The sequence below is a fragment of the Entelurus aequoreus genome, linkage group LG04, assembly GCF_033978785.1.
Source record: "Entelurus aequoreus isolate RoL-2023_Sb linkage group LG04, RoL_Eaeq_v1.1, whole genome shotgun sequence".
Lineage (NCBI taxonomy): Eukaryota > Metazoa > Chordata > Actinopteri > Syngnathiformes > Syngnathidae > Entelurus > Entelurus aequoreus.
In genome coordinates, this window is record NC_084734.1 from 52,474,934 (window position 1) to 52,496,628 (window position 21,695).

Genomic DNA, 21,695 nt, shown 5'->3' on the forward strand with positions numbered 1-21,695 from the left:
GAAGAGTCTCCCTCACAATTAAGAGACATCATAAAGATCAAAAAACTATCAAAAATAAAAATCAGAGTAGCGACAAAAAACGATGTATTCCACGTAAACTAGTTATCTTTATACTTCTGTACAATGTTAATTGATGCCAGTACGCAACCACAAAACGTCTCACATTTGACAATACTTGTGTCAACAATTTTATTGCTTATTTACCTGGGAGCTGGAATGGACTGGAGGGCCCCGAGCTGGCAGGAGAGTTGGGGTAAGTACCACTGCTGGCTGGAGATGGAGGATAAGGAGAGTTGGGAGAAATTGGGAAAGACCCTCCTCCACCACCACCACCACCTCCGCCCGTGCTGCTGCCCCCGCTGTGTGGTTGCTGGAAGGACTCGGGAAAGGTGGCGTTCAGGGGCATGTGTGGCTCATTGTGGGTCAGGTTGCGAAACTGTACCAGCAAGCTGTGCTGCGGATTGAACTCGCTGTGTCGCGGTACCAAGACAGGGGGGAGCACTGGATCAAACAAAGAATAGGAAGAAACATTTAAAGGGATTACTCAAAGACAAAAAATACCAGTTTATGGGCTATCATTAACAAAATGTCAAATACAAGATTTATTCATCCCTTTGAGACACTTGTGATTTAGGGCTATATAAATAAACATTGATTGATTGATTGATTCACACACACATTTCCAAAACCCACTCATTATATAATGCTAAATGGCAGAGAACTGCAATAAAAGATGGTTGCATTAAAGATAAGAGTATCCTTTAAAGTGAGCAAGTACATGGTTCAAGTTCAGTGTTAATTTGAAAGTTTGTTAAAAGGAACAAAGCATTATAAAGTTCTCAGTGATTGTCCATTCAGCACATTGTGGTAGCACTTGATGTAGTCTGAAAAAATGGCAACGGAAAAGTTTTCCTTCCAGCTGCTGAGTGTCAAAATTAAACAATGCACCTAAAAATCTCACAAAAAAATATGATTTTTCCCCAATTCTTAAAGAAACCAAAGACTTGACTATTTGATCAAAGACTAGGCCTCTAAGCTAACACAGACACGTGAGCTGCTGCTCTGTCTGGGCGCTGACGTCACATGGCAACAGGCACCCTTTTTAAAAGGCACACACGCACACTCTGCCCCAATATGAAACTTCCCTCAATTGCATAGGCCAAATATATTATATATATATTTTGTAAGCAACTCAATTACAATTCCTAGTAATTAATTACATTTATGAAAGTACTTTTATTTAGTGATAAAAGTTTTCATATCGTCCGATCTCGATTACCGGTATATATAACAAATATCCAAAGCATTTTTTTTTATATTAAAGCTGATTGTCCCGTGCAGTATACAGCATACCGCATCCCTACGGTTTACTACTCCAGTATCTTGTAACAAAAATGTTCACCATGTTTGAGTGAGGTAATATATGCTAACAGCTGACAACTGTCATTTTGTTCAGATCTATAAATGTGTTTACTAAAGGTGCAACAGTACAGGTAACCCATGCTAGGAGCCGTGCCTGGTTTTAGGGCCATGGTTTTGCTTCTTTTTAGGTACGTTTTGTGGGGTTTAAGAGAACAACTTTTTTCCCTCTCAAAATTATTTAGTTTGTTTGCTTGTCATCACAAACATTCTGCAGTAAACAAAGTATAATTGGTGGAGTGAATCTTATAAGACTTATATTTCAAGTTAACATTTACTTACCATCACTTTCAAATGTTTAATTATTTTTAATCAGTTGATTAATTATATACATCAGTGCTTCTCATCAGTGTTTTTATTTCAAGTTAACATTTACTAAACAACATCTTCAGATGGTGAATTATTTTTAATGAATTGTTTACATCAGTGCTTCTCAGCTGTGGTTTGGCAAACAACAAGTGGTGAGCCACTTTGTGGAGTATTTAAAACTATAATTTTGTATCTTATATTGATACAAAGCACGGTGGAAGAGGGGTTAGTGCGTCTGCCTCACAATACGAAGGTCCTGAGCAGTCCTGGATTCAATCCCGGGCTCTGGATCTTTCTGTGTGGAGTTTGCATGTCTCCCCGTGACTGCGTGGGTTCCCTCCGGGTACTCCGGCTTCCTCCCACCTCTAAATACATGCACCTGGAGATAGGTTGATTGGCAACACTAAATTGGCCCTAGTGTGTCAATGTGAGTGTGAATGTTGTCTGTCTATCTGAGTTGGCCCTGTGATGAGGTGACGACTTGTCCAGGGTGTACCCCACCTTCCGCCCGATTGTAGCTGAGATAGGATCCAGCGCCCCCCGCGACCCCGAAGGGATTAAGCGGTAGAAAATGGATGGATGGATGAATATATTGAAATAAAATACAAAACCCAAAACCAGTGAAGTTGGCACAATGTGTAAATTGTAAATAAAAACAGAATGCAATGATTTGCAAATCCTTTTCAACCAATATTCAATTGAATAGACTGCAAAGACAAAATACTTAACGTTCGAACTGGAAAACTTTTTTTTGCAAATATTAACTTATTTGGAATTTGATGCCTGCAACATGTTTCAAAAAAGCTGGCACAAGTGGCAAAAAAGACAGAGAAAGTTGAGGAATGCTCATCAAACACTTATTTGGAACATGCCACAGGTGAACAGGCTAATTGGGAACAAGTGGGTGTTATGATTGGGTATAAAAGCAGCTTCAATGAAATGCTCAGTCATTCACAAACAAGGATGGGGCGAGGCTCACCACTTTGTGAACAAATGCATGGGCAAATTGTCGAACGGTTCAAAAACAACATTTACTGTGGGAATGTCAGAGAATAAAAGAGTTATGGTTGAAAACAACAAAAGAAGCAATCACATTCCTTAATATAAACATCCCAATGACACTGCAAACTTGTATTCTTGGGGATCTACATCAATTTAGTAACGTGTCATCAAAGAGTAAAAATGCTTTTCTTTCAATATGCATAATAACAAAAAGGGTAATATTTAAAAAATGGATAGCTGTTGATAGTCCAACTCATACTGACTGGTATACACAAGATATGGAAATATCAGTAGAACAAACTGCATTTAGTTTAGATAACAATGAGTCATATATTGGAATATGGGATCCATTATTTAAATTTGTTTCAACTATTAAATGAACCAAAATATGACATATCTTTGTGGAAAATACTGGACACAGTGTGTTGTCAAGCTTGTGAGATGTGATGCAGGTGTGGGCCACTGTGACACTATTGTTAATTTTTAACTTTTTAATTATTTTTTATTAATGTTTTAATGATAATATCAATGAGGTTTTTTTTTAATCACTGCTATTTTGAAATTATTACTAATATTGATGCTGTTGTCGATAATGTTCATTTTTGTTTCACTACATTTGTATGTAGTGTCATGTTTGTGTGTCCTCAATTGCTCTGTTTGTTGTTATTCTTAACATTGCTGGGACGGGTTTGGTTTTGGAATTGGATTGCATTATTGTGGTATTGTTGTGTATTGTTTTGTTGATTGATTAATAAATTCATTAAAAAAAAAAAAGAAAAAAAAAAGAACAACATTTCTCAACGAGCTATTGGAGGGAATTTAGGGATTTCACCATCTATGGTCCGTAATATCATCAAAAGGTTCAGAGAATCGGGAGAAATCACTGCACGTAAACGATGATATTATGGACCTTTGATCCCTCAGGCTGTACTGCATCAAAAAGCGACATCAGTGTGTAAAGGATATCACCACATTGGCTCAGGAACACTTCAGAAAACCACTGTCAGTAACTACAGTTCGTCGCTACATCAGTAAGTGCAAGTTAAAACTCTACTATGCAAAGCGAAAGCAATTTATCAACAACACCCATAAACGCCGCCGGCTTCCTTGGGCCCGATCTCATCTAAGATGGACTGATGCAAAGTGGAAAAGTGTTCTGTGGTCTGATGAGTCCACATCTCAAATTGTTTTTGGAAACTGTGGACGTTGTGTCCTCCGGAACAAAGAGGAAAATAACCATCCGGATTGTTATAGGCGCAAAGTTCAAAAGCCAGCATCTGTGATTGTATAGGGGTGTATTAGTGCCGAAGGCATGGGTAACTTACACATCTGTGAAGGCACCATTAATGCTGAAAGGTACATACAGGTTTTGGAGCAACATATGTTGCCATCCTAGCAACGTTATCATGGACGCCCCTGCTTATTTCAGCAAAACAATGTCAAGACACGTGTTACAACAGCGTGGCTTCATAGTAAAAGAGTGCGGGTACTAGACTGGCCTGCCTGTAGTCCAGACCTGTCTCCCATTGAAAATGTGTGGTGCATTATGAAGCCTAAAATACCACAACAGAGACCCCGGACTGTTGAACAACTTACGCTGTACACCAAGCAACAATGGGAAATAATTCCACCTGAAAAGTTTCAAAAATGGGTCTCCTCAGTTCCCAAACGTTTACTGAGTGTTGTTAAAAGGAAAGGCCATGTAACACAGTGGTAAAAATGCCCCTCTGCCAACTTTTTTTGCAATGTGTTGCTGCCATTACATTCTAAATTAATGATTTGCAAAAAAAAAAAATAAGTTCAATCATGAAATGCAACCTTACTCGAGCAAAAACGATACATATTTATCTGGGAGAGTCTTGATACCAATTTAATTCATCCAGCCACACACAAAGAAGTTGTAGACCTTCATGCTTTCCAAGTTTCAATCTGTTTTGTCGTGTAGAATGATGTCTGGAGCACACGATAGTTCGATACGTTTGGGCGCTGAACCGACGAATAATCACTTGACAAATCTTTTAGTATATATATTTGAGTTACAGCTATCGAATATTTTAGTAATCGAGTATTCTATCGAATATCCCAATCGATTAATCCAATAGATTATATCTTTGGTTTAAAAAAAAAAAAAAGAATTAAAAAAAAATATATATATATATTTTTTTGTCCTGTCCAGCTTCTCAGGCAAATCATATTGTTGATGTATGCCCATACTGGCTGTACAAATGTACTTTACAAAAGAGAAGTGTGGGATACTTCTCTTGTTGCCTTATTTGTATTTTGACTTTATTAAATGGATTTATATTATTATTTGGTGCAGCCGGGCGGAGCAATATCTTTGCTTGGTTAAGGTTTAATTATACATGTTGAGATGTGCCCTCAATTATTGCGTTTGGCCTACCGGTAATTGTCTTTAATTTTTTTAAACACCTGTTTTCATTATTGAAGGCTGACACGCACAGCTGAAATGCGTCCGTGGTTGATTGTGTCAATTTGTGTGTGCTAATAAAGACAGGTGTGCTCACAGCCCTATGTGCTGGGTGGTGTGACCGCATAAACGAAGTTCTTGTCTCTCGTGCGTTTTTGATGGTTATCATACAGTGCTGTTTAAACGGTTGTTTCTCCACGCAAATCCGCTGAGCTGTTTTCAACCTGCCAACAATACATAAACAATATAAAAAGACAAACCACTTAATATTGACGACAACAGTTTTCAATTTTAAGAATGCATTGCATTCTTTGCATGCAAAATAGTAATCAATGTTCATTTTGCCATCATAACATGTTTGAGATTAAATCACATATATATAAAATTAGTTCAAAATTAATATTCCGTGAGAAAGGTAAAATAAAACTACATTCTTAGTATCAAAAACAAAACAATGAGAACAGTTTTCATTATATCAAACATAAAAAGTAGATTAGGTAGTGCCATTAAGGCCACGTCAACACGAACACGTAGAGTTTCAAAAACATATTTGGGGTTAAAACAATCTCCATCCACACAAGTGTAGTTTCAAAATTGTCTATGTCAAACACATACACATGCTGTCATGCACATTTTGTCCACTCAGAAGCCTGAAAAAAGCAGCAATAGCTGACTTGGTGCAGCATTACACCTCATATTGTGTTTATTTGGATATACTTTAGACGTACAATGACACGTACATTATCTTTAAAACCAGCCTGCACGTACACAGAGCCCTGGGAACATTATTAAAAGCCAACCCTCATAGAATTATAACATGTTCAGCAACATGGTGATGTATTACATGTGCAGTGAAGTCTCCATTTTTTCTAAAATCAGCACGCACTAACGAGCCAAGGAAACTATTTTGCATGTTTGATTGCCTATATAAAGCACATGCCAAACTATGAAAAAAACTGCAACTTATAGTCCGAAAAATACGGTACACACACACACACACACACACACACACACACACACACACACACACACACACACACACACACACACACACACACACACACACACACACACACACACACACACACACACACACACACACATATATATTAGGGCTGCAACTAATTTGATAATCGATTAATCTGCGCAGAGGCAGCATAGATCCAACGAATCGATGACTAAATTAATCGCCAACTATTTTTATAATCGATTTAATCGATTAGTTGTTGCAGCCCTAATATATATATACATACATACATATATGTATATACACACACACACACACACACACACACACACACACACACACACACACACACACACACACACACACACACACACACACACACACATATATATATATATATATATATATATATATATATATATATATATATATATATATATATATATATATATATATACACACACACATATATATGTATGTGTATATATGTATATATACACACACACATACATATAAATACACACACACATATATATATATATATATATATATATATATATATATATATATATATATATATATACATATACATACACACACACACACATATGTATTCACATTAACGACTATTTTGATATTTGACTAGTCATCGACAATATACATTTTTAGTCAACTAATCTGATTTTTTAAAATACACATTCAGTGGCTCTAATTTAGCCATAAAAACAAAGAAGTATTTTTTTAAAGTAGACAAGGACAGTCAAAATAAAAGTAACAACAAAACACCAAAGCTATAGCTTCCTCAAAAACAAAAAAAACATTTTCTGATGTGTTTAGAAAGCTGCACAGAACAGCATGTAGGAAAAGTTTAGCTGGCGGACTTTGGCTAAAAGGATAGTTTAAGCTAGTTCACACACACAAGTCTGTCTCGCTTGTGTTACCTAACAAGCTATTTCTTACAGAGGAGAGTCAGCGACCGCATCTTCCAGACATCTCTGCTTTAAATTCTCCCGCATAACAAATGTACTGCCATGAAAAGCAAGGTCGGCTTCGCTAATTGAACACAGTATTTCTGTCTTTAACGTGTTTCGTTTTCACATTTTTCTTTCTGCTTACTGGTCGTGCTATCACACACGTATTTGTTTCAATCTAGAAAAACACAAGCGATAAAGTCACTGACTATTATTGACGAATTAATTTGGCGACAACAAATTTTATGAATTTTTTAATTTACAATTTTTTTTGAACAAACAAGTTGTAGTACACAATGTATCGATTTTCATGGGAAAATTTGGTGCATATAGTGAATTTACTGTCCATTCAGATTTGAATGAGTCAGGAACAAAGGGCGCATACCTGGCAACATCACTGTAAGGGCATTGACTGAGCAGAAGGGCTGACAGCAAGAAAAAGCATTCTGATCATACATTTGATTATTGATATCATCCAAGTAAAGATGATGAGTAATGATGAGGAGTGAGAGAAAGGGCTGTGCACTTAGTCGGAGAGGTTGATACATTTATAAAGTCCTTCTCTGATGCCACACCCTCTGAGTCTCTCAGGCACGTAATCAAATCAGACTCTAAAAGAGCAAGTGATATTGATTTTCCGTGCAAGTCAGATTTGTGGCTTGTGTGCATTTAGATGCCAGCTGCATGATGTGCATATCTCTAATCAAGTTAGGATTCGCTGTTATGCAGTAACGGAAAAAATGAGTGGGTGTGTGTTAGAGATCGACCGATTATCGGGGTCGATATTTGGTATCTTGGCGTATATCGTATCGGCTTTTTTACAGATATAATAGACATACATTATACCCGTATTTATTAGTATTTTAAAACATTACTAGTGAAGTAGATAGTAATAACCACTGCTTAAGCACCAGCTCTTTTTACTTGAGCCCTTTAAAAAAAAAAAAGAATAAAAAATATTCTCATTGTCAATTATGGAGCCAATCCCAGCTGTACTCGGGCGAAAGACAAGGTAAACCCTGCACAATTTGCCACCTCATCGCAAGGCCAACACGGATAGACAGACTACCATCCACACATTAGGGACAATTTAGGCCCAATCGCAATGTTCACCCTCACTCAATACCACTACACCATTGAAATGAAACAAGAGGTGCAGCTTTGTAAACTGCCATAGGAATTGGGACCCCACTTGCTACATTACTGCATAGTTTATGCTCGGGCATGTAAGCGACTACATAGTTACGTTGCCACATACGTCCAAACAAGGGTTGTCCCGATACCAATATATTTGTACCCTTACCATTTTTTGCCATTCTTCCTCAACACACTGTTTCTGCTTGTATACCCTCTGTGTGTGGGCGCTGACTCACTCAACATGCTACCACTCAACAACTTTTCCGCCGCACGGCAGCAATTGTGTATGAAAAAAAAGTACCGGTATTTTTCAAAGGCAGTAGTCCCTTTTTTAATTCATTAGTACTGCAGTACTTTATAAATAGCAGTGGACCGTACAACCCTAGTCCGACCATTACAACGGAATTAATGGTTGAGATTGTTTTTTTAATCACTCATCATGCTTCGGTTGATTAATAAACAAATAACTACACAAAGAAGAAGCCGCCATCTACGACTGTTTTTGTTTGTGAGTTTTTTTAAGTTATGTAACGTTAAAGTTTTCACATTTGCAAGCTTTTTATCAGTATTTTATTTATCGTTAGCTAGCGTGGTTAGCTGCCTAGCATTACAAACTAACGTGTAATAATATTACATAACTTATGCAGAAATCGGGGAATTCTCTCTGGTCCTCCCTGGGCAAGTCAACACCTGTAAACCCTCGCTCTGAAGGGCTCGATTCATACCCCCTCTCCCCTATAATGCCCACTACCCCTATATGCAAAGAGTAATTGGGACACCACTATAATTGTTGGACCAAAAATGTTTGCATCACAAACGAATAAAACTATTTTGCCTTAATTTGGAATATTGGGGCATGGCTGCCTATAAAACAATCTTTAATAACTCAGAAACGAAAACAGCACAAGCAACCATTTCAACGGGACAAACCAGCACAAACGAATGACAATTTCAACAGAATTTTGCGAAGGGCCAACTTCACACAAGTAATCTCCACGCAGAAAGACATCGAGCCTGGGAAATGAACCCAAGACCTTCGAGCTGTGAGCGGTGTCCCCAATAGATTTCCCATATTTTGAAATGCAATTGTTGATGCTCCTCTGACCCGCTGTATTAGACACATGTAATAAAAGTGTTTGTAAAAATCCCCTGATGTTTTAGGGTGATAAAAGAAACATTAGCGCTGCATAAAACATGTCGCCATTTGTCAGACGTTTCCTTGAAAAAATGTGAATAAAAAACTTAAAGCCTTGTCCAGCTGTTTACTGACGTATACTAGTCATGTTAGCTAACATTTACTGAAAATTAATATTGTCTCCAAATATCGGTTATCGGCCTGCTTGACTACTAATAATCGGTATCAGCCCTGAAAAAACAAATTTGGCTGATCTCTAGTGTGTGTTACAATTCTTATTCCAGCTATAAATGATTAAAATTGTTCAGTGAAAAGGAAAACCATATTCCGAATGCAAAAAGCAGTTGTATAAAGACAAGAGAAAGAAAGTACCTACCAGGACTCTCCACTCGCTTGTAGTGATACGGGTTGATGCAGACCTCTTTCTGTTTGGAGCCAAATGGATACTCGCACACCTCCAGGGGCTTGAGCTCATGGTGAGACTGGAGGTCTGGCCACCGCCACACCCGGCAATAGATGACATGTGGCAGACCTTTGCGGTGAGAAACCTGTAGCCGGCCGTCCAGTGATCTCGGAATGGTAACACATTTGCTGGGCTGCCCGGGGCAGCTCAGGGCTTTTTCCAGGTCCTCCATTGCCCCTTTCTTCTTCTTTAGCTTTTTTACAAGAGCGTCCACTGCCTTTTCTGCCCATTTCTCTTCTTCATCTCCCTGCTTCCAGCCAAGCAGGCGTTTTACTGCTGGACTTGTGAAGGAAAATAGACTGGACATGGAAGTCATGCTTGAGACTAGTGAAGGTTGACAGGGAGGACGTCAGTGGAGACTGCCCACTGCTGAGGGGTCAAGAGGCCCTCCTTGATTACTTTCAGTAGTCCTGAGTGTACAATTAATGTGAACAATTAATTCAGCGTTTGAGATGAGGTGGGGAAGAATAGGGGAGGCTCTACCCTGTTCTGACCAAGCACAGGAAGTGGGGCAGGGAGAAGAGTCAGCAAGCAGGACGCAGCTGCTGCTGCTCAGGAAAGACCCTGCTGCAAGCTGTCCGGAGTGGGTTCACAAACACCGATGGAGGGAATGGGTGTGGTGAGCAAGCGTGACGATCAGCACTGCTGTCCAAAAGGGATTGATCTTCAAAAAAATGGAACTCACTTTTTAATCCATCAGATGTCTGAAAAACACAATGAACTCAAGTCAGCAACATATTGTTTACTAACAACAAATAACTGATTCATCCTTTTGTGTGCTTTTTAGCATCAACATGTAAACATTTTTTGGTACGTTATGTTACAACATATGCTTTGACTTGAAATACTGCATGTAACACTCAATAAAATGTTAACATTTTCGCATTTGATCAACAGACATTTTAGTTACAAAATATGTTGGTAAAAATAAGTGCAAATTAGGGGTGTCCAAAGTGAAGCCTCTGGGCCATTTTCATCGCAGAGCTACATTTTTTTTAATCCCCTGACATGTTCTAAAAATTAAACAAATTCATTATTAATGAGGTATTTTAGATGCAAAACTACCAACTATTTGCTTTGTCACCTATAACGCAAAAGCTAAGATAATGTTTTTCTAAATAGTTGAGTATATTAATTGAATTGGTTTTGACAATTTTTTAATGTACACAATGTATGAAAGTAGCCTCTCGCATTCTTTAAATTTTTCAGAATGCAGAATTCATTGAAACGACACCTCGAGTAATTTCAGTAACTTGATTACAAATAATTAAGTCATTTTCTCTGCCTCGAGAAATCGTTTATTTCAATGGCAAAGATAACAGCATGACAACAGTTAATGTGGTCCAATGCGCTTCTGTCACCTACGCAGAGGAAAGGGTAAGTGGATTCAGCGTTGTATTTTGCGTTGTACATTTAATCAGTAACTAATTACAAGTGTCCACAAGCCCTGGGAGTATGTAATGTGCATTACCACCATGATGCATTGCGTGCACAAATTCACTATGTCCAAAAGCTTGAAATTTGCTTGGAGCAAGCTTAGAGAGACACTTACCCAAAACTTTGCCTTCTTGGTGAACTACATACATAAACCAGTACTGTTGAAAGTGCAGCCCACAGGCCATTTGTGGAACACGGCTCCTTTTTTTTTTCTTAAGGGCCCGTAGCACATTGTAAAAAAATTAAATAAACATAGAACAGCAAAACATTTAAACATTGAATAAAAAATGCAGAACGTAATGAGAAAAACCGGAAATCAGAATCAGATTTATAGGCCAAGTAGGTTAAACGCAAAAGGAATTTGACTCGGTAAACTGAGCTCTATTTGTTCAATGCAAGAAATGTTTGTATTATTATGAGTTAAAATGCATCTTAAAATCTATGTACCGGTACAAGTCAAACATTTTAACAACTGTGCTGAACTGGGCTATTTGGTTTGGTCTCATTGTTTTTACATTCTATTTACAGACAGGACCACTATCTATTCTGTTTTCCTATTTACTATTCCATACTTGACAAATTGATTCTGCATATACACATACTAGAAAGTTGGTGTTTTCCCACCTGAGGAGTTTCATTGTAACGATACAAAAAAGCCTCGACTTTTGACTTCCCGTGGTACCGATGCACTAGGGCTGCACAATTAATCAAATTATAATCGTGATCACGATTTTGGCAGCGTCGATTAAATGAGTGATCATCAGTGATATTAACATTTAAAGGCCTACTGAAATGAAATGTTTTTACTTAAACGGGAATAGCAGATCCATTCTATGTGTCATACTTGATCATTTCGCGATATTGCCATATTTTTGCTGAAAGGATTTAGTAGAGAAAATCGACGATAAAGTTCGCAACTTTTGCTCGCTGATAAAAAAAGCCTTGCCTGTACCGGAAGTAGCATGACGTCACAGGAGCTAGTATTCCTCACAATTCCCCGTTGTTTACAATGGAGCGAGAGAGATTCGGACCGATTAATTTGAACGAGGATGAAAGATTCGTAGACGAGGAACGTTACAGTGAAGGACTTGAGAGGCAGTGATGGACGTATCTTTTTTCGCTCTGACCGTAACTTAGGTACAAGCTGGCTCATTGGATTCCACACTCTCTCCTTTTTCTATTGTGTATCACAGATTTGTATTTTAAACCATCTCAAATACTATATCCTCTTGAAAATGAGAGTCGAGAACGCGAAATGGACATTCACAGTGACTGAACATGTAAATACACGATTAATAATATTCAGCTTTGCGAAGCTAAAAAAATAGAAGCTGACCTAGCTACGTAGCCAACGTGATAGCATCAGTCTCAAATGCAGATAGAAACTAAATAAAAAAAACCCTGACTGGATGGAGAGACAGAAGATCAATAATACTATTAAACCATGAACATGTAAATACACGATTAATAATATTCAGCTTGGCGAAGCTAAAAAAAACAGAAGCTAACTTGGATGCGGCGGCGGGCGTTGTACGCTTTTGACGACACCCCGGCCGCCATCAGAGTCGGCAAGAAACATATTTCCCCAAAGTTACGTACGTGACATGCACATATCGACACACACGTACGGGCAAGCGATCAAATGTTTGGAAGCCAAAGCTAGACTCACCGTAGTGCGTCGGCTATCCTGCTCAAAACACAACACAACCTCCTGGTGTTGGTGTTGCTGTAGTCCGCCGCTCCACCGATCGCACCTACAACTTTCTTATTTGCAGTCTCCATTGTCCATTAAACAAATTGCAAAAGATTCACCAACACAGATGTCCAGAATACTGTGGAATTTTGTCGAAGAAAACAAGAGGCTTTTCTATCGGGTCCGACGGGGTCCAACCACTTCCGTTGCTTTTGTGACGTCACGCGCATAAATCATATCCAAATGGGTTTTTCAACCGGAAGTGTGGCGGGAATTTTAAAATTGCACTTTATAAGTTAACCCGGCTGTATTGGCATGTGTTGCAATGTTAAGATTTCATCATTGATATATAAACTATCAGACTGCGTGGTTGGTAGTAGTGGGTTTCAGTAGGCCTTTAAAAAACAGGTTCTGCTGCATTTCAAACCAAGTACGTTCACAACCAACAGTCAGACAGTGGACTCATAATAGCAAGGAAGAGGTTAACAATGGTTGAAGGTAGATCAGCCAGTAGCTCCCTCAAGGATTAAGAAAAATAAATGCTTTATTACACCGGTGCCCTTCCCTCCCGCAGAGTCACCCACAGGGTACCAACAGGCATGCATTTTAACCCCGGAACACAGCCGCATGTCTTTCTGTTCTTCAGGCACTCAAGCTTGTTTAGGCACTCAAGCTTGTTTCCCAAAACCCGGAAATGCTACCACGCGGACGAGCCAACAACAAATGGCACATGTTGCACGGCAAAGCTGCGTTGGTCTGCACAATCAAACAAATTATCGGTTTGCGGAGACACATTAGGCATTAACAACACTTACCTTCTTTTCTCAAACGCCATAATTTGCCCGCGCTATAAAGTTGGTTGCTAACGGAGCGGGCCGCCTGCAACCGGCGCAAAATCCCTACGAATAGCTACAAAAGCAGGGTTACCTAAAACACAGATGCCCAAAACATCAGCCATGCACAGAGGGATCCCGTATCCATCTACCTCTCAAAGACACGCTAAAATAACAGATGTAATAATGTTTCATTTGGCCAAAGACATGTCCTATATATTCTGTGAGCAGTACAATGAATGTGTTCCTTTGTATGTGCCTTTTGTGCATAATTTAATTTTATCACTTGTTTGCACTTTATCGTCGCACTCTGCAATGGCATATTTCTTTTATTTAGCCCTTTGTAAAAAATTTTTCATTATTAATTATTTTTCTAGTTTAATTTTTAAATGAAAGACAAGTTTACATACTATTTGTTTAAAATAGAAAGTGCAAATAAATATATTTCAATTAACAGTAAATCGTGATTTTAAAAATATTTTTTGTTTTTTATCATTGACACAACATTATCATTGAAAATGTAATATAAAATTCTATAAAATGCATGCAAAGACCTCAGACAATGTTACCATTTGGCAACTCTATATTGTAGCCACTCCTCCTTGGGTAATATACTACTACTTATGTTGGACCTCTGTTTACAATCTGTCACGTCAAAAATGCAACTTCTTGCTGGCTACAAATAGATACTCTAGAACATGGGTGTCAAACTCTGGCCCGCGGGCCAAATTTGGCCCGCCGTGTAATTTCACTTGGCCCTTGAGGCGATATCAAATCAACACTAAAGCTAGCCGCCGATCCTCCCGGTAGTCTTCCAAACGCCAGCCAGCCAGCCCAACGAGTGCTGGCCCAGTCACATAACATGTGCGGCTTCTGCACGCACACACATTAGAATGCAACGCATACTTCATCAACAGCGATACAGGTTACACTGAGGGTAGCCGAATAAAACACTTTAACACTGTTAGAAATATACGCCACACTGTGATTCCACACCAAACCAGAACCCTTTACAGCACTAACTCTTCCGGGACGCTACAAGGTGTGTGTGTGTGTGTGGGGGAGGTTTGGTGGTAGCGGGGGTGTATTTTGTAGCGTCCCGGAAGAGTTAGTGCTGCAAAGGATTCTGGGTATTTGTTATGTTGTGTTTATGTTGTGTTACGGTGCGGATGTTCTCCCGAAATGTGTTTGTCATTCTTGTTTGGTGTGGATTCACAGTGTGGCGTATATTTCTAACAGTGTTAAAGTTTTTTATACTGGCACCCTCAGTGTAACCAGTATCGCTGTTGATGAAGTATGTGTTGCATTCGCTCGTGTGTGCGTACAGAAGCCGCACATATCTTGTGACTGGGTCTGAACGATGTTAGAATGGATGAAAAGCGGACGTGACGATAGCTTGTAGAGTACGTTAAAGGTTAATTTGTTCAACCTTGGCCCGCGGCTTTGTTCAGTTTTAAATTTTGGCCCAGTCTGTATTTGAGTTTGACACCCCTGCTCTAGAACTACAAACCCCGTTTCCATATGAGTTGGGAAATTGTGTTAGATGTAAATATAAACGGAATACAATGATTTGCAAATCCTTTTCAACCCATATTCAATTGAATGCACTACAAAGACAAGATATTTGATGTTCAAACTCATAAACTTAATTTTTTTTTGCAAACAATAATTAACTTGGAATTTCATGGCTGCAACACGTGCCAAAGTAGTTGGGAAAGGGCATGTTCACCACTGTGTTTCATGGCCTTTCCTTTTAACAACACTCAGTAAACGTTTGGGAACTGAGGAGACACATTTTTTAAGCTTCTCAGGTGGAATTCTTTCCCATTCTTGCTTGATGTACAGCTTAAGTTTTTCAACAGTCAGGGGGTCTCCGTTGTGGTATTTTAGGATTCAAAATGTGCCACACATTTTCAATGGGAGACAGGTCTGGGCTACAAGCAAGCCAGTCTAGTACCCGCACTCTTTTACTACTTTTACTATCTTTAGATCCACTTTAGATCCATTTCAGTCTGGATACAAGGCTTTGCACAGTACTGAATCTGCACTTTTAAAGGTTTTTAATGACTTGCTTTTAATGTCTGATTCTGGTAGCTCTGCCATATTAGTGCTTTTAGATCTTACAGCTGCCTTTGATACAGTCGACCACACAATTCTTTTAGACCGCCTGAGAGACTGTGTGGGTGTCAGGGGGACTGCATTAGAGTGGTTCAGATCCTACCTGTCAGAGAGGTCCTTCTCTGTCAGGCTGGGGGATGCCACCTCTTCTTCTGCTCCGCTTTACTGTGGTGTCCCCCAGGGATCCATTCTAGGCCCCATCCTGTTTTCCTTGTACATTCTCCCTCTTGGAGAGATTTTTAAGAAACATGGAGTGTCTTATCACTTTTATGCAGATGACTGCCAAATTTATATGCCAATTTCAAAAGGCCACGGCCCCCTGACACTCCTTCTCAACTGTCTATGTGATGTCAAGGCTTGGTTAGCCCAGAATTTTTTAATAATGAATGAGGGAAAAACGGAAATTTCAGTTTTTGGTCCGGCCCTCACTGACTTGGGACCATTGCAAAATTATGTGCGTCCCAAAGTCACCAGCCTTGGCGTCACTATAAACAGCGATTTTAAATTTGACAAACAAGTCAATGGCGTTTTAAAATTGTGTTTTTATCATCTTCGTCTTTTAGCAAAGGTAAAACCATTTTTATCTTTTAACCTTTTTGAACAAGTCGTGCATGCTTTTATTTCAAGTCGCCTGGACTACTGCAATGCACTTTATGCTGGCATTAGCCAAAAAGCTCTCTCCCGGTTGCAGTTAGTCCAGAACGCGGCAGCACAACTTTTAACAGGGGCCAGGAAACGCCAGCATATAACCCCAATTCGTCGGAGTTAGCACTGGCTCCCTGTTCATTTTAGAATTGATTTTAAATCCTTGCTGTTTGTTTTTAAAGCTTTACATGGACTGGCACCTCAGTATATCTCGGACCTCATCCAAATTTACACTCCTGCGCGCGCTCTGAGGTCCGAGAGCCAGCTCCAGCTCGTGGTGCCCAGGACGAGACTTAAAACCAGGGGAGACAGGGCCTTCTCTGTGGTCGGCCCTAAACTCTGGAACACTCTGCCCCTCCATGTTCAAACTGCTTCCACAGTGGAGTGTTTTAAGTCTCGTCTTAAGACCCACTTTTATTCTTTGGCTTTTAACACTACGTGAGTTGTGTGGTCTTCTGTCCTCTGTTGTCCTGTGGGTTTCTTTATAAATTTTGATGTCTATTTTACTATTTTTTACATTGTCTCTGTATTGGTTTTCTATTCATTTATTCTTTGTTTTTATTCAGTCATTGGTGTAGCATAATATTGTTTTTAATATTTTTAATATTGTTTTTAACATGGCTGTGCAGCACTTTGGAAACATTCTTGTTGTGTAAATGTGCTATATAAATAAAGTGGATTGGATTGGATTGGATGAAGCCACGTTGATGTAACACGTGGCTTGGCATTGTCTTGCTGAAATAAGCAGGGGCGTCCATGGTAACGTTGCTTGGATGGCAACATACACTACCGTTCAAAAGTTTGGGGTCACCCAAACAATTTTGTGGAATAGCCTTCATTTCTAAGAACAAGAATAGACTGTCGAGTTTCAGATGAAAGTTCTCTTTTTCTGGCCATTTTGAGCGTTTAATTGACCCCACAATTGTGATGCTCCAGAAACTCAATGTGCTCAAAGGAAGGTCAGTTTTGTAGCTTCTGTAACGAGCTAAACTGTTTTCAGATGTGTGAACATGATTGCACAAGGGTTTTCTAATCATCAATTAGCCTTCTGAGCCAATGAGCAAACACATTGTACCATTAGAACACTGGAGTGATAGTTTCTGGAAATGGGCCTCTATACACCTATGTAGATATTGCACCAAAAACCAGACATTTGCAGCTAGAATAGTAATTTACCACATTAGCAATGTATAGTGTGTATTTCTTTAAAGTTAAGACTAGTTTAAAGTTATCTTCATTGAAAAGTACAGTGCTTTTCCTTCAAAAATAAGGACATTTCAATGTGACCCCAAACTTTTGAACGGTAGTGTATGTTGCTCCAAAACCTGTATGTACCTTTCAGCATTAATGGCGCCTTCACAGATGTGTAAGTTACCCATGTCTTGGGCACTAATACACCCCCATACCATCACAGATGCTGGCTTTTCAACTTTGCGCCTATAACAATCCGGATGGTACTTTTCCTCTTTGGTCCGGAGGACACGACGTCCACAGTTTCCAAAAACAATTTGAAATGTGGACTCGTCAGATCACAGAACATTTTTCCACTTTGTATCAGTCCATCTTAGATGAGCTCAGGTCCAGCGTAGCTGACGGCGTTTCTGGGTGTTGTTGATAAACGGTTTTCGCCTTGCATAGGAGAGTTTTAACTTGCACTTACAGATGTAGCGACCAACTGTAGCTACTGACAGTGGGTTTCTGAAGTGTTCCTGAGCCCATGTGGTGACATCCTTTACACACTGATGTCGCTTGTTGATGCAGTACAGCCTGAGGGATCGAAGGTCATGGGCTTAGCTGCTTACGTGCAGTGATTTCTCCAGATTCTCTGAACCCTTTGATGATGTTACGGACCGTAGATGGTGAAATCTCTAAATTCCTTGCAATAGCTGGTTGAGAAAGGTTTTTCTTAAACTGTTCAACAATTTGCTCACGCATTTGTTGACAAAGTGGTGACCCTCGCCCCATCCTTGTTTGTGAATGACTGAGCATTTCATGGAATCTACTTTTATACCCAATCATGGCACCCACCTGTTCCCAATTTGCCTGTTCACCTGTGGGATGTTCCAAATAAGTGTTTGATGATCATTCCTCACATTTATCAGTATTTATTGCCCCCTTTCCCAACTTCTTTGTCACGTGTTGCTGGCATCAAATTCTAAAGTTGATGATTATTTACAAAAAAAAATGTTTATCAGTTTGAACATCAAATATGTTGTATTTGTAGCATATTCAACTGAATATGGGTTGAAAATGATTTGCAAATCATTGTATTCCGTTTATATTTACATCTAACACAATTTCCCAACTCATATGGAAACAGGGTTTGTACAACTAGTTCGGAACTAACAGTGTTCAGACTGTAATCATCCAAATATGTTTAGCAGCAAAGTGGACAGCCGTCAACGTTGTGGCTTCGAGAAGTCAAGTAAGCAAGTTAGATGGTTAGCTAACTTGAAAGTTTGTTTCGGAGCTCCTGATCGTCTCCCCGTCCTGCAACTCAGTGTGGCGTTTTGGCAAGAGAAACAGCAAGAGGAAGCTGCAGATAAGCGAGGGTTCACAACATTTTATTTAGATCGTATTTCTATTGACAGTTCATTACAAAAATTTCACATGCCTGGTTGAAGAAAAGAAAACGCCGACCAACAGCCGCATGCTTAGTTTTAGCTGTCAAACTATTGCAACCAATTTTTATTGTACTGCCATCAGGCCTGGGCAATATATTAATTCTATTGATAAATTTGTTTTTTTTGTTGCGTACAGTTGCAACATGGCTACTGCTACACGAACGAGAGTGAGAAAGAAAATAAGTCTTGCGAGTGACAACGGGCGTGAAACAAGTGACAGTACGCTGCAAAGTGTATTAAAAAAAGACAGCAGCACAACAAACATATTCCAGCATACGAGTGGGGGAAATGCAACAAGAAGACGAACAAGACCTTAACAATGAGCAAACAAACTCTGGCTAAAAAGCAGCTTAATGTGGTGGAATTGTTTAATTAAGGTACCATTTCTGATCAAAAAAGGAGCAGAATTGAGAATAATAACTAAAGCGGTCGCTCTGTAGTAGGGTTGTCCCGTTCCCCGCTGATATTTGCCAAAAAATGCGTATCGGCTAGGTATGGGAAAATGCCGATCCAAATCCAATTTTTTTAAAATTCCGGTCCGTGTTTTCCAACGCACAGATTTAAATACCGTATTTTCCGCACCATAAGCCGCACCTAAAAACCACAATTTTTTCTCAAAAGCTGACAGTGCGGCTAATAACCCGGTGCGCCTTATATATGGATTAATATTAATATTTATTTTCATAAAGTTTAGGTCTCGCAACTACGGTAAACAGCCGCCATCTTTTTTCCCCGTAGAAGAGGAAGCGCTTCTTCTTCTACGGTAAGCAACCGCCCCATAGAAGAGGAAGCGCTGCTTCTTCTACTGTAAGCAACCGCAACCGCCCCATAGAAGAGGAAGCGCTGCTTCTTCTACTGTAAGCAACCGCACCCGCCCCCGTAGAAGAAGAAGCGTGCGGATATTACGTTTCATTTCATTTGTGTGTTTCTGTAAAGACCACAAAATGTCTCCTACCAAGAGACACGCGTACAAGGTTCCACTGACTTTTGATATTCCTGTGAACCGCACTGTAGATACAACGGGAGCACGTACGGTGAATATTCGCACCACAGGGAATGAGAAGTCGTCCTACTGTGGTTCTAGCTTGTCATGCTAACGGCCAGAAACTTCCACCCATGGTGATATTCAAAAGGAAGACCTTGCCAAAAGAGAACTTTCCAGCCGGCGTCATCATAAAAGCTAACTCGAAGGGATGGATGGATGAAGAAAAAATGAGCGAAGACACCGGGTGACTTTTTTCACGCAGCTCCGTCCCTGTTGATCTACGACTGCATGCGCGTCCACTTCACAGATGGTGTCAAAAAACAAGTGAAGCACACCGAAGAAGAATAATTCGATGGATTTGTGGATGAGTAATAACTTCAGAAAGTGAGCTTTAAATGTTTATTTTGTGTGTTGTGTGACACTAACGTTCGAGCAACGTCGAGTTATTGATGTTGCTATTGCTCTGCACTATTTTGAGTGTTACTATTTTTGTGATTGCACATTTGCACATTACATTTTGGGAGTGAACAGAGTTGTTAGAACGCTGGTTTGTAATATATTATTAAAGTTTGACTGACCTATCTGACTGTTTTGTTGACATTCCCTTTAGCGTAGCGTAGGTGCGGCTAATAGCACGGGGCGGCTAATAGGTAAACAAAGTTTTGAAATATGCCGTTCATTGAACGTGCGGCTTACAACACGGGGCGGCTTATGGTGCGGAAAATACGGTAATACATTCCACTTTTTTGCTGCTCCCTAATATCCGTTCCGCATTTTCCAGCACACCTTCAACACATCCACAGGTCTGTGTCCTAACCGTTAAGACGGCCATGTGAATTAAAAGTTACCGGTAAAAATGTCAGCTGTCTCTGTGCGATATAGAAAATGACTATATCGTGATATTGGAGTACACGTTCTCACGCAGTTGCTTTTAGCTGCTGGCATTACACGACAGGCTCTTCTCACACTTTCCTGTGTCTCCTTCTCACAGACAGCAAGCGCACCTTCTTACACACGTCACGTCATACGTCACATACGTATACGCCCTCGTGCGGCAAAGAGGTAGAAGCATTGGTAACGTTAGCTGTGATGCTAGCGGTAATACGAGAGAAAGAAGGTGCGACTCTGGTAACAAATGTCTGGCGGTGGTTTGGCTTCAAGTGGGAATATGTCGAACAGACAACCGTAATTTGTCAAGTGTGGCGCAAAAGCGTTGCTATAAAAAGTAGCATTACTGCTAATATGTAGCATCATTTGAAAAGTCCCCTGCTAGAGAATGAAGAGTGTTTGAAACTCCGCACGTCAACATCTCCGTTCGGTGCCACACGCCCACACCATCAAAATGCAGAGGCAAACATTTCCAGATCAACACTGTATGAAAAAAATAGTGATTTTTTAAGTTGTGATTTCCTTCTCTGCATGAAAGTTTAAAATGAGCATATATTAATGCAGTATGAAGAATAATGTTTTAATGTAGACACATATAATCATCATACTGCTGTGATTATATGCATCAAGTGTTAATTCAA

At 39.6% G+C, this 21,695-nt stretch overlaps 1 protein-coding gene across 1 annotated transcript in view; it reads right to left on the minus strand.

Moving 5' to 3' along the window:
• Nucleotides 1-21,695, minus strand: part of smad5 (SMAD family member 5) — a 59,231-nt gene that overhangs the window by 11,256 nt on the left and 26,280 nt on the right. Inside the window, exons 2-4 of the mRNA XM_062045283.1 lie at nucleotides 10,315-10,535; nucleotides 9,745-10,241; nucleotides 205-501 (exon numbers count right to left, since the gene is read on the minus strand). Of these exons, the coding sequence (XP_061901267.1) occupies nucleotides 205-501; nucleotides 9,745-10,147 (700 nt within the window). The 5' untranslated portion in view covers nucleotides 10,148-10,241; nucleotides 10,315-10,535. The remainder of the gene's footprint in view (nucleotides 1-204; nucleotides 502-9,744; nucleotides 10,242-10,314; nucleotides 10,536-21,695) is intronic.